The sequence below is a fragment of the Propithecus coquereli genome, unplaced genomic scaffold (assembly GCF_000956105.1).
Source record: "Propithecus coquereli isolate 6110/MARCELLA unplaced genomic scaffold, Pcoq_1.0 Scaffold277, whole genome shotgun sequence".
Lineage (NCBI taxonomy): Eukaryota > Metazoa > Chordata > Mammalia > Primates > Indriidae > Propithecus > Propithecus coquereli.
In genome coordinates, this window is record NW_012148363.1 from 2,366,699 (window position 1) to 2,380,281 (window position 13,583).

Genomic DNA, 13,583 nt, shown 5'->3' on the forward strand with positions numbered 1-13,583 from the left:
TGCAAACTAGTGCAACCTCTGTGGAAAGCAATATGGAGATAAAGAGATACAAGTAGATCTACCATTTGATCCAGCAATCCTATTACTGGGCATATACCCAAAAGAACAAAAGACATTCTATAAAAAAGAGATCTGCACTTGAATGTTTATAGCAGCACAACTCACAATTGCAAAGATGTGGAAACAACCCAAGTGCCCATCAATACATGAGTGGATTAATAATATGTGGTATATGTATACCATGGAGTACTATTCAGCTATAAGAAACAGTGATGATATAGCACCTTTTGTATTTTCCTGGATGGAGCTGGAATCCATCCTACTAAGTAAAGTATCCCAACAATGGAAAAATAAGCACCACATGTACTCACCATCAAATTAGTTTCACTGATCAACACCTAAGTGCACATATGGGAATAACATTTATTGGGAGTTGAGCAGATGGAGGGGGAGGGGTATATACATACATAATGAGTGCGATGTGCACCGTCTGGGGGATGGACACGCTTGAAGCTCTGTCTCAGGGGAGGAATGGGGGGAAGGGCAACATACATAACCTAAACATTTGTACCCCCATAATATGCAGAAATAAATAATAATAATAATCCATCACGACTAAGTGGGCTTCATCCCAGAGATGCAGGGATTGTTCACCATATGTAAATGTGTAAATGTAAATCAACACATAAATAGAAGTAAAAATAAAGACCATATGATCCTCTTAATTAATGCAGAAAAAGCATTCAACAAAATTCAGCACCCTTCTATGATAAGAACGCTTAATAAAATAGGGATAGATAGGACTTACCTAAAAATGATGTAAGCCATAAATGACAAACACACAGCCAACATCATACTGAATGGGGAAAAATTGAAAGCATTCCTGCTTCGAACTGGAACCAGACAAGACTGCCCTCTATCACCATTTCTATTCAACATAGTGCTGGATGTCCTAGCCAGAGTAATCAGACAAGAGAAGGAAATCAAGGGCATCCAAATGGGGACAGAACAGGTCAAACTGTCAGTCTTTGCTGACCATATGATCTTATATCTAGAAAACCCCAAAGATTCTGCAATGAGACTACTGGAATTGATAAATTCAGTAAAGTCTAAGGTTACAAAATCAATGTACAGAAATCAGTAGCATTCCTATAAGCCAACAACAATCAAAAGGAGAACCAAATCAAAGACTCAATACCCTTCATGATAGCAACAAACAAAATAAAAGACCTAGGAATATATTTAGCTAAAGAGGTGAAAGACCTCTCTACAGGGAGAACTACGGAACACTGAGGAAGGAAATAGCAGAGGATGTAAACAGGAGGAAAACCATCCCATGCTTATGGGTCAGCAGAATCTACATTGTTAAAATGTCTACACCACCCAAAGTGATCTACAGATTCAATGAAATCCCCATTAAAATACCAACATCATTTTTCACAGTTCTAGAAAAAATAATTCTATGCTTTGTATGGAACCAGAGAAGACCCCGTATAGCAAAAGCAATCTTAAGTAAAAAGAACAAATTTGGGAGGCATCAATTTACCAGACTTCAAGCTATACTACAAGGCTATAGTAACTAAAATAGCATGGTACTGGCACAAGAGCGGAGACATAGAACAATGGAACAGAACTGAGAACCCAGATATAAAACCTTCCTCACATAGCCATCTAGTCTTTGACAAAGCAGACAAAAACATACACTGGGGAAAGGAATCCTTATTCAATAAATGGTGCTGGGAAGATTGGATAGCCACATGTAGGAGACTGAAACAGGCTCTGCACCTATGACTTCTCACAAAAATCAACTCATGGTGGATAACAGACTTAAACATAAGGCATGCAACTAAAAGAATTCTAGAAAAACATATTGGAAAGCTCTTATAGACACTGACGTAGGAAAAGAATTTATGAAGAAGACCCCAAAGGCAATCACAGCAACACCAAAATAAGTAGATTGGACTTGATCAAATTAAAAGGCTTCTGCAGAGCCAAGGAAACTGTCACAAAATCAAACAGACAACCTACAGAATGGAAGAAAATATTCTCATGATACACATCCGATCAAGGACTGATAACTAGAATCTATATAGAACTCAGGAAAATCAGGAAGAAAAAAATCAAACAACCCCATCAAAAAGTGGGCAAAGGACATGAACAGAATTTTTCAAAAGAAGACAGACTAATGGCCAAAAAACATATAAAAAAATGTTCAACATCTCTAATCATCAGGGAAATGCAAATCAAAACCACAATAAGATATAACTTAATTCCAATGAGAATGGCTTTTATCAAAAAGTCCCAAAGCAATAAATGTTTGCAAGGATGCAGAGAGACAGGACACTCATACACTGCTGGTGGGAACTGCAAACTAGTACATCCTCTGTGGAAAGTAATAGGGAGATACCTCAAAGAGCTAAAAGTAGAACTACCATTGGATTCAGCAATCCAATTACTGGGCATCTACCCAAAGAAAAAAATGATATTTTGTAAAAGAGACACCTGCAGTAGAATGTTTATAGCAGTACAATTCACAATTGCAAAGATGTAGAAACAACCCAAGTTCCCATCAATACATGAGCAGATTAATAAAATGTGGTATATGTATACCATGGAGTTCTACTAAGCCACACAAAAAATGGTGATCTAGCACCTCTTGTATTAATCTGGATAGAGCTGGAGCCCATTCTACTAAGTGAAGTATCACAAGAATGGAAAAACAAGCACCACATGTACTCACCATCAAATTGGTATTAACTGATCAACACTTATGTGTATGTATAGCAGTAACATTCATTGGGTGTTGGACAGGTGGGAAGAAGGAGGATGAGATGGGTGTATTCATACCTAATGTGTGTGGTGCACACCGTCCTTGGAATGGACACATTTGAAGCTCTTACTTGGGTGGGACAAAGGCAATGTATGCAATCTAAACATTTGTACCCCTGTAATATGGTCAAATAAATAAATACATTTCAGAATATGAAGGTGGTACAAATATTTTTTTTACATGGACACCTTTTGTAATCCTGAGTCTTGGCTATATGTGTGCCCATCACCCTAATAGGGTTCATTGTACTGTTATGTAGGTTTTAGACCCTCTCCTGTTCCCTTTCTCTCCTGGTTGATATCCAATGACTTTTACTTCCCTCTGTGCACATGTGTGCCCATTATTTAGTTCCAGTTTATTAGAGAGTACATGTGTTTTTTGGGGTTTTTTTTGCCATTCTTGAGTTATTTTACTTAGGATAATCATTTCCATTTCCATCCGATTGCTCAAAAGGAATTAATTCACTCTTTTTTTTTATGGCTGAGTAGTACTCCATGGTGTAAATATACCACATTTGGTAAACCACTTATGAATTGATGGGCCTTTGGGTTGATTCCACATGTTTGCAATTGTGAATTGTGCTGCAATAAACATTTTAGTGCAGATGTCTTTTTGATAAAATGACTTTTCCCCTTTGGTTAGATAACCAGTAGGTGGATTGCTGGATCAAATGGTAGGTCTAGTTTTAGTTCTTTGAGGAATCTCCATATTGTTTTCCATAGAGGTTGTACTAATTTGCAGTCCCACCAACAGTGTATAAAAATTCCCTTCTCTCTGCATCCATATCATCATTCATTGTTTTTGGACTTTTTAATAAAAGCCATTCTGACTAGCATAAGATGATATTTTATTGTGGTTTTCATTTGCATGTCCCTGATGATTAGTGACCTTGAGCATTTTTTCATGTGTTTGTTGGTCATTTGTCTATATTCTTTGGAAAAACTTCTTTTCATATCATTTGCCCACATTTTTATAGGGATGTTTGTTTTTTTCTTGCTGATTTGTTTGAGTTCTATGTAGATTCTGTGCCATTTACCAGATATATGGCTTGCAAATATTTTCTTTTGCTCTGATAATTATTTTCTCAGCTGTGCAAAAGCTTTTTAATGTAATCAGCTCTTTATTTATATGTGTTGTTGCCATTATTGCCTTTGGGATCTTAATCATAAATTCTTTTCGTAGGGTGATATCTAGTAGAGTTTTTTCTACATTTTCTTCTAGAATTCTTATGGTTTTATGCCTTATATATAAGTCTTTTATCCATCTTGAATTCTTTTTTCTGAGGGGTGAGAGATAGGGGTCCTGTTTTATTCTTTTGCATGTGGCTATGCAATTTTATGAGCATCATTTATTAAATAGGACTTTTTTTCCCCAGTGTATGTTGTTTTCTGCTTTTTCTAAGATCAGTTGGCTGTATGTAGATTGTTTTATATCTGGGTTTTGTGTTTTGTTCTATTGGTCTATGTCATGATTTTTGTGCTAATATCATGCTGTTTTGGTTACTGTAGCCTTGTAGTATAGCTTGAAGTCTGGTAAATTGATGCCTCTCAAATTTGTTCTTTTTGAAGTCTGGTAATGTAATATGATGCCTCTAGATTTGTTCTTTTTGCATGAGATTGGTTTGGTTATTTAGGTTCTTTTCTGGTTCCATACGAGTGTAGGATTAATGTTTTGAGATCTGTGAAATATGATGCTAGTATTTTGATGAGGATTGCATTGAATCTGTAAATCACTTTGGGTTGTATAGGTATTTTAACAATGGTAAGCGTATGTTTTTCCATTTGTTTGCGTCATCTGGGATTTCTTACCCCAGTGTTTTGTAGTTCTCCTTGTAGAGATCTTTCACCTCCTCTGTTAAGTATATTCCTTGGTATTTTATTTTGTTTGTAGCTGTTGTGAATGGTATTAAGTCTTTGATTTGATTTTCAGCTTTACTGTTATTGGTGTATGGAAATGCCACTGATTTGTGTACATTGATTTTGTAGCCTGAGATTTTGCTGAATTTATTTATCAATTCCAGGAGTCTCTTAGTGGAGTCTTTGGAGTTTTCTACATACAAGATCATATAATAAGCAAAAAGCGATAGTTTGACCTCTTCTTTCCCAATTTGGATGCCCTTTATTTCTTTTTCTTGCTTGATTGTTCTGGCTAAAACTTCCAGCACTATGTTGATTAGAGTGGTGACAGTTGGCACCCTTGTCTTGTTCAAGTTGTTAGTGGGAATGTTCTCACTTGTAAGTGAGAGCTAATCTATAGCTATGCATGGTCATGGGAAGTGATATAATGGACATTGGATATTCAAAAAAGGAGGAGATGAGAGGGAGGTGAAGAATGAAAAATTATCTGTTGTGTGTAATGTACACTATTTGGGGGATGGGTACACTAAAAGCCCAGACTTCATCACTATACAATATGTATACATAACAAAACTTCACTTGTACCCCCTAAATCTATTGAAATTTTAAAAACCAGAGACAATTTAGTTGAAGGATTATTAAGAGTTTTCTGAGAGGATGAGGAGATTAGGGCATTTCAGGCAGAAGTTGCGCTCTGTGCAAACTGAGGAGGCAAGGACAGCATGTTCTTTGGAAAATATAATCATTTTCCATGAGGAGATGGCAAGGAGGGCAAGTGGGGAGTTCAGAAGGTACAGGAGAGAGATGTAAAGGAGCAATTTTATATACTTTCATTTACTCTGTAAGGAGTTTGGAAATTTGCCTATAGACATTGGAGAGCATGTTCCTCATGGTCCTTTACATAAACCATTTTCATAAAAATGATTAATTCTTAAAATTCAACTATGATGAACCCTGTTCGTTGTCAGAAATGGCAGTGACTTATTATCTGTGTTTTTGCAAAACTAGACTGTGAGCTTTGTTACATTATTGTGGTGGATAGATGTATTTTATTAACCTCTCTGTGAGCACTTAGTACATACTTTGTGCTCTAAAATGTTTGTTAGTTTGATATGCATTAAATTTAATTAGCATATGTTGGTAATTATTTCAGCCAATAAAGGAAACCGATACTAAAAAATAGCAGAAGTGATTCTCTTGCAATCACAAAGCTCTTTCCCGGCTCATTGAAAAGTCAGTATGAATTTCTGCTCCAGGATTACTTTCACTTGCTATGTAAAAGTTGGTGCCTCTTGAGGCAAACCTTGGTAAATATGATAGCGGCACATTGCATTTTCAGCTTTTTCCATACCAGGATTAATTACAGACTACCAATTTTAGTTTCAAACAAAAGTAATTCATAAAAACAGCTTAAAAATAAATGTCTGTTGTGTGACCCCCCTCAAAAAATCGTATTAAGCACCTTCCCAGATAACAACATGATATTCCTAAAAAAGCACTCTTTGTGAAAAGATTTCCTATACTCATGGATTAATGATTCTCCAGGCATTTTTCTCAAATAGACAATTTATAACCATGTTAGAATAAGAGGTAATCTGGAATCCCATGTGGGTAATGATATTCTAGGATTGGCTGAGAGGTAGGCCAAGATCATTTCCAAAATGAAAACTTACACTGATTGTGGTAACATCTCCTCTGGAATCTGATGGTGGAAACATGGCACAGTTCATGCCAGAGCAGCTTCGTGAACCTAACGATAACAGCAGTGAGGCCAACACACACCCAGCTCTGCGGCTTACAGCCTGTTCCTTGGGCAGGTCACCTAACCTTTCTAACCACTCTCCTTGTCTGTGAAATTAGGGCAGCTAATATATACCGTGTAAGATGCTTGCCAAGGTTAACCCAAATGACATGTCTGATGTGGAGGGATTTCCTGCCAATTCACTGACTCCTTTTTCTTCCCTTCCTGGGAGAAGATCTTACATAAGATAGCAAATAAAATGATAGAGATTTGGTTGCCATAACCCATGCAATGAGGGAATCAAAATGAGCAAAAACATGGATTGTTTGTACTGTTAATTTTTTTTTTTTTTTGGAGATTCTGAAAGAACTGAAACTGCCTTCCTCTATACACAGAAGGGAGAAGGGAGAGAGGGAAGCAGAGGAAAATGTACCAGACAGAGAGGTGACAACAGCTTTATCACAGGTGCACTCAGAACTGGTAGGGCCTAGATGGAAAGAGCGATAAATGAATATGCATTGAGCACCAATTACATTTTATGGTCACAAAGAGCTCTTTGCCTAGTAGGGGAGACATAAACATGAAGAAATTATAAATCATGCTCAAGAAACAGAGGCAAGGAAGCTGGAGTGGTTAGCCATTAAAGTGCATGGGAGTGGGTGTGCATGACGGACTGAGAAAATGTTGCCAGAGGCGAGGCGCAGACACCACACAAAGCTACCAGAACAAGGAGCTGGAGAGTCAGGGAGCATTAGAAAGTATGTGACACTGAAGTGCACAGACTGTCTGCCCTTTCAGGTCTCTGTATCTGGCTCATGCCCTTCCCAGGCCGTGGGCCACTGCTAGTCTCATTCCTCTTTCCTGCCATTTCCCCACCTCCAGAGAGCCTGGCCCCTGCACCTCCTCGCTCCTTACATAACGAGCTTCTGGAGTGCAGGGACTCTGAAATTTGAATTCTTTCCTATTTATCCAGCCTTAGCACCATATAGTAGGTCCTCAGTACATGCTAATGAGTGAATGGGAACTACTGCTATAGTCCTCCTACTGTGTGCTCTGTGGTACTTCCTGGCAAGAACCCCTTCACCTCCTTCTTCACTGCTGGACTCACTCCCACTCTCATCCTGTAGATCTCCCCTCCCAGGCACTTCTGCAGGGTGCCTTACCCTGCTGCCATGCTAGGGTCAGACCCCCCTTAGTCATCTCATGGCACAATGTGCTCCTTTGTATCACTTATCCCAGTTGTAATTGAACATTTATGTGGACAATTATTTGATAAAGGCATATCTCCCCTCACTAGACTGTAAGGTAAGCACCCAGGAAGGCAGAGAATGTGCTGTATTTGCTCGCCAGTGTAGTCCACACTGACCACAATGCCAAATGCACAGTGGAAATTCAATAAATATCTTTTGAATGAATAAATAAATGAAAAAAGGAAGGAAGGAAGTTAGAAAAAAAAGGCAGGAAGGGAAAGAGGGAGAGAGAAAGAAGAAAAGGAGGAAGGAAGGAAGGAAAGAGGGGAGGGAGGAAGGAAGGAAAAGAGAGGAGGGAAGGAAGAAAAAAAAGAAAGGATGTTGAGACATGAACTTGGGCAGGTGCATCAGGAAAGGATATTCTTAGATCTTATCCTGCTAAGGAGCCAGTGAGGGTTTTAAACCAGTGATTTAGGAAAAGCACAAAGAACATTTACGAAGGGAGAAAGGCCGAGAGTAAGCAGGAACATCCATATATGGGAGAGAAAAGGCACATCCTTCAACCAAGGCAGTACTTGTGTGAACAACACTTAGGGCTAATATTGATATTTAGTATGTAAAAGCAATAGGACAGGATAATGTCACTAACGTATACCTACAACTTCATTCTGTAGAAGCCATCTATGATTTCACAGACAACTGGCATTTTGTGCCTCAGCAGAACACCAACATCATAAGACAGAAAGTCTGTGGTGAGTAAAAGTGCTCTATATTCACAATAACAACCTGGAACATACTTAGAATCCAGTAGTAGTTTGATCTTGTGCATGACATTAAAGCATCTACCTGCAAGTTCAACTCCATGAAATGCCCTTCTAGTAGATTACGCAGTGGCTTAGGAAAGGCTATCTTTAAGGGAAGAAAAGTAAAGCAGAATTTGTTTACTTAGCAAACTGAGCAACATCAAATGCTCCGGGGCCATCTGAGTACAGCGTCTGGTCTGCGGGCCAGTTATCTACACCTCTGTGACATGAAAAAAGATATCAAAAAGCCAATTGTGAGACTCCAAATAGAGAATTGGTGCACTTATGGAAAACTTTATAACTTCGTTCTTTTCCACAGATGTGAATGGATTAAATCGAAATTAAAAGATGGGATGTCTTTAAGTCTATGGTTTTCTTCTAGTAAGGCAGTGTCACCACATTGTAAGGAAGCATGCAATAATTCTACTGAATGCTGTACATTTACTCAGACTCCATGAGCATTTTAGAATATGTTACTTCTATTTCTAATTACTTATATATGTTTGTTATTTCTCACAACCTTCTTACATGGGTAGCCTACAATTCTGCCATCTTTTTGCAGAAAAGACAACTAATTACTGTGAATAACTTCCATTAGATTGTGGATCAAAGCCTATACCTCATTAAATTGTTCTGCAATGGAATGTGAGCTCACCATGTTTGGCATAGCTTGGAGAGTGGATTTATGCTTCATATTTACCTTGACAAAACGGAGAAAAATTCAGTAACATACAGTATGAAATACATTAGGAGTGTATACTAAATATCCATCAGTACATGCACTTATAATGACCTAAATCAATTAAAATTAAATTATATTATTGTCTTCAGTGGTTAAACAATTATTAGATAGGTTGGCTTTTTAGGGTTAGTGACAGATGTCCTTGAAAGTTAATGATAGATTAATACATTGATACACGGATTGTTAATGCACATTGCAACTTATCATAGCATAAACATCATAACCAGACGTCCTACTCTGTCCAAACCCTATTTTAAATTTCTTTGTGAACCTTGAAATCAGTTACACTGTGGATCACCCTATACTTCTTGAATCATTTTCTACAGTAGAAATCCAGATAAATGTTTTGTGACTTTAATTCATTACTTTTAATAAAAAGATTGGCTTAGCATAACATACTTGGAATAAAAAATAATAACTTCAGGCTTGCAATACTAGAATTAGTATCACCTCACATCATGGGCATGTTGCTTTGCTCTCACTGTAAAACATTCATTTTGTCGTCTTTTAACAGAATTGAATATCTGGGGGGTAGAACAGGAATACAACATCATATCAGAGTGGGCCACTTAAATTGTTTTATTCATATTCTTATAATAATTTTGTAGTGTTTATGTGAAGTGACATGATAAAAATAAGACTTACCACCATGATGTAGCGAGGTCTGTACTGAATGGTTCCGAACAAACCCAATATGACAACTATTATATGTAGAAAATTTCCAAGAATAGGTGCCCATTGGAAACCAAGGAAGTCAAAGATCTGCCTCTCTAATGCTGAGAGCTACAACAAAGCAAAGAAAGTCCATTAGAATCTAATCCAAGCATCATCATACCATTTTAATCTTTATTTCGTGGCTGGAAAAGACTGAATATTCAATGTCAATCACACTTTCAGACATCATTATCATTAGAATTTTGATATTTCATGTACTATTTTATGCAACTTCTCTCAGAAAATATGCTAAGATAACTTTGAGTGTTATAACTTCAATTATAAATAGATTTTTAACCTATCTGGAGAGTTAGAGATATACTTCTTGAATCATTTTCTACAGTAGAAAATCCAGATAGATATTTTGTGACTTTAATTCATTATTTTTAATAAAAAGATTGGCTTAGCATAACATACTTGGAATAAAAAATAATAATTTCAGGTTTGCAATACTAGAACTAGCATCATTTTGCACAATGAACAAAAACCAAAAACTCCTACACATCCCTACTTTTCTTGGGAAATATTCATTAGCCAGATCTGTTTTGTCTCTTTTCCTTTCATTAGACTGCTAGTTGTGATAATTATTAACCACCTTTTCAAAATGAGGCTTATGTCTTTACTTACTCTGGGCTCAAGACCATGATGTATAATAAAGTTAGAATTAAATAGTCCCTTTGAACCATATTTCTTGAGAACATATACCTACATGAAAATTCATCTTAGCTTAAGTAAAATCCTTTTTTGAATACCCGAACAGAAATTATGGGCCATAACTATTTCAGACATGCCACAGTTTATTATAGTTGCATTATACACATAACATTTTTTAAACAATTCTAAAATGTATCAAGATATACATTTAACCATTTAAGATGAAATAGATGCATTTCATATGGTCCAGTGAATACCAAAAATGTCATTATCATGTATAAATGGTATTTCTTGTATTCTGTATTGAAAAATATTACAATTCCACCTGCTGTATTTGAACACTAATCTTTATACATTTCAGGCTTTATTTTAGAACTACATTTATAAAATAGTAATTCTAATAAAACGATCCAGTGTTTAACCATACAGATGGCACTAGAAACTGCAACTTTGAAATGAAGATGGCACCCTAGGTATTTTTCTAGTTATGTGGCAGGTGTATGCCTGACTAGCTTTAATTTCCTTCGACATAAAGAAACATCCTCCATGCAGTAAGCTGAATTTACCTTTGTTAATATTTGCCTTCAGCAGGCTGTCGAGGAAAAGAGAAAAGACCTAATGCCTACAGACAACCACACCAGATCCACATTCATTTCACACTTATTTCCTGATCGCGAAGTGACGTGTCACCATCTCCTGCATCCACAGATGTACAGAAATGGTTAAAACACAAAATGTCAGGGAAATATAAGAAGCAGCATCATGTTTTCAACCTCCTGTTTGTCTCTGCTTATGACTTTAATTAGTTCCCAAGAACTTTCCCCTAAAAATGAAGCCTTTTATTTATTGGCCCATCAGTGATATAAATATGCACTGTTTTTTTTTTTGTTTGTTTGTTTGTTTTATGTCCAAACAGGATTGATATGCTTGGAAAAAAAAAAAAGAAAAAGAAAAAGAAACCCCGAAGAGCAGCTGCAGGCAATTCATTCTGAAAAGCAACCCTATTTAAAAGCTGTTGTGCATCACAAAATCCTTTAAAGTGAACTTTTCAAACAGAGAAAAACTCATTTTCTTTTCTGTCAGAAGATGCATGGATAGTATTCTCTTTTATGATATTAAAGAAAACACACATAATGAAAGAGACACCAAATTAATGCCACTTATTAGAAAATCTGCATTCTTTATTCAAGATGCTATTAATATTTATTCCCTGAGAACTTAAAAAAACGCACTTGAGATGGGTTGAAATGAGAGCACTAACAAAAGGCCATAGAAAACAGAGGGAATCATCCCAAGGAAAAGGCGAAGGGCAACTGTAATGACTATACCGGGGAGGGGAACCTGCGGCCTTCTGGTCCTTAAGTGTGGCATTTTGACTACTGAACCCGACTTTTACAGAACAAACCTTTTTATTTTTATTAATATATTTTTGTTCATCTTCTCTGTTTTTATTTTATTTTAAAATGAACATATTTAAAATACCAAAGGATAAAATAAGTTTCAACGAAAAAATCCTCCCAGATTGACTGGCACAATGAGAGCACTAGTGTGCCATAAGGGCTAAATCGACGGCTGGTACGCTCATGATTTAGCTCTAACTTCCCCTGTCTGACTAGCACCATTACCGCATGAGGCTGGTTGGTGAGAGTTTATGGGGTCAAGTACACCAGTCTGTTATCAGCTTTTGACAACTGTGCACTGTGTTTCTGTTTGAAGTGGAATTTGTGAATAATTGCCCAGCTCATTGGCATTATAACACTCATAAGGACCACAAATATTTTAAATTAGAGGAAAAGATACAAAAGGTTGTACTGCAGAAATTAAAAGATGAAAAGCAAAAGCAAAGACATTTCTTTCAAGCAGCAATAAGACCTGGAAATAATGCCACTGAAGCAACTTATAAAGTAGCTTATACACTCGGGAAGAAAGGGAAGCCATTCAGTGATATAGAAATTGTGAAAGAATGATTGTTGAAGCTGTAGGATGCTTAGACTCTGATAACATTTCAAAGTACAAACAACTACCTCTTTTAAGGAGAACGTAACTGATCAGCAGCATGAATTAGCCTTCAACTTAACAGAACAACTTCATGCAATACTTCCAAAGGAGAATACATATAATTCAATTGCTTTGGATGAATCAACTGATACTACAGACTTGGTGCAGGTTTTACACTTCATTTATACTTTAGGTCATAACAGAAGATTTTCTTTGCTACTCACTTTGGGCACTCTTGCAAACAAAACACAGGGAATAGATATCTTCAAGATCTTTCAAGATAAATGCTGTGAAGTTGGACTGAATTTGGCAAATTTAGTGATTGTATGTACAGATATGGTGCACCTTCCATGACAGGAAAACACGAAGGGTTTATTGCATAGATAAAAAAAGTATTATCAAATTCATATGTTCTCATTTCTTTTCATTGTATCTCACATCAGCAAAATCTATGTGCTAGAGCTACTATTTTAAGTGACACTTTGCAACAAGTTATAAGTATTTTTAACTATATTCATGCAAATGCAAGATGGCATTGTCAGTTTTGTAATATGTTAAAGTCAAGGTATTGAGGTATTCAGTGTGAATTTGCCCTATCATTCTAAAGTGTGTTGGCTATTGCAAGGACAGGTGTTAGCCAAAATTTTATCTCTGCAAGAGCAGATAAATTTTATGAAGAACAGAATCAGCAGTGTGAATTATTAAAAGAAGATTTTTATAGGAATGCAGGATTTCTGTGTGATATCATGTCAAATCAAAACAATTTAAATATTTCTTTGTAAGGTAAAACTATTATAAGTCTATATGTGATATGTGGCAAAAAATTCAAGCATTTCAAAAATAGTTATATTTTTCCAAAACACTTCTTCAAAAGGAAATTTCAGATGAACTTTTTCCCCAGTTAGCAAAGGTCATTAATGAGTAGGATAATATATGAGAATCATTTGAAGTATACACAGCTGTTACAGACCTATTAATTGGAGAATGAAATGTGCACTGACTTCAAGAATTATGACATAACACTCAAATTGGCATTTCAGCTTCACCTAGTTAGT

At 36.4% G+C, this 13,583-nt stretch overlaps 1 protein-coding gene across 1 annotated transcript in view; it reads right to left on the reverse strand.

Moving 5' to 3' along the window:
• NKAIN3 (Na+/K+ transporting ATPase interacting 3) overlaps positions 1–10,063 on the reverse strand; it is a 360,954-nt gene extending 350,891 nt beyond the window's left edge. The window contains exons 1-2 of the mRNA XM_012647907.1: positions 9,998–10,063; positions 9,808–9,945 (exon numbers count right to left, since the gene is read on the reverse strand). Of these exons, the coding sequence (XP_012503361.1) occupies positions 9,808–9,945; positions 9,998–10,063 (204 nt within the window). The remainder of the gene's footprint in view (positions 1–9,807; positions 9,946–9,997) is intronic.
• Between the last annotated feature and the right edge of the window lie 3,520 nt (positions 10,064–13,583).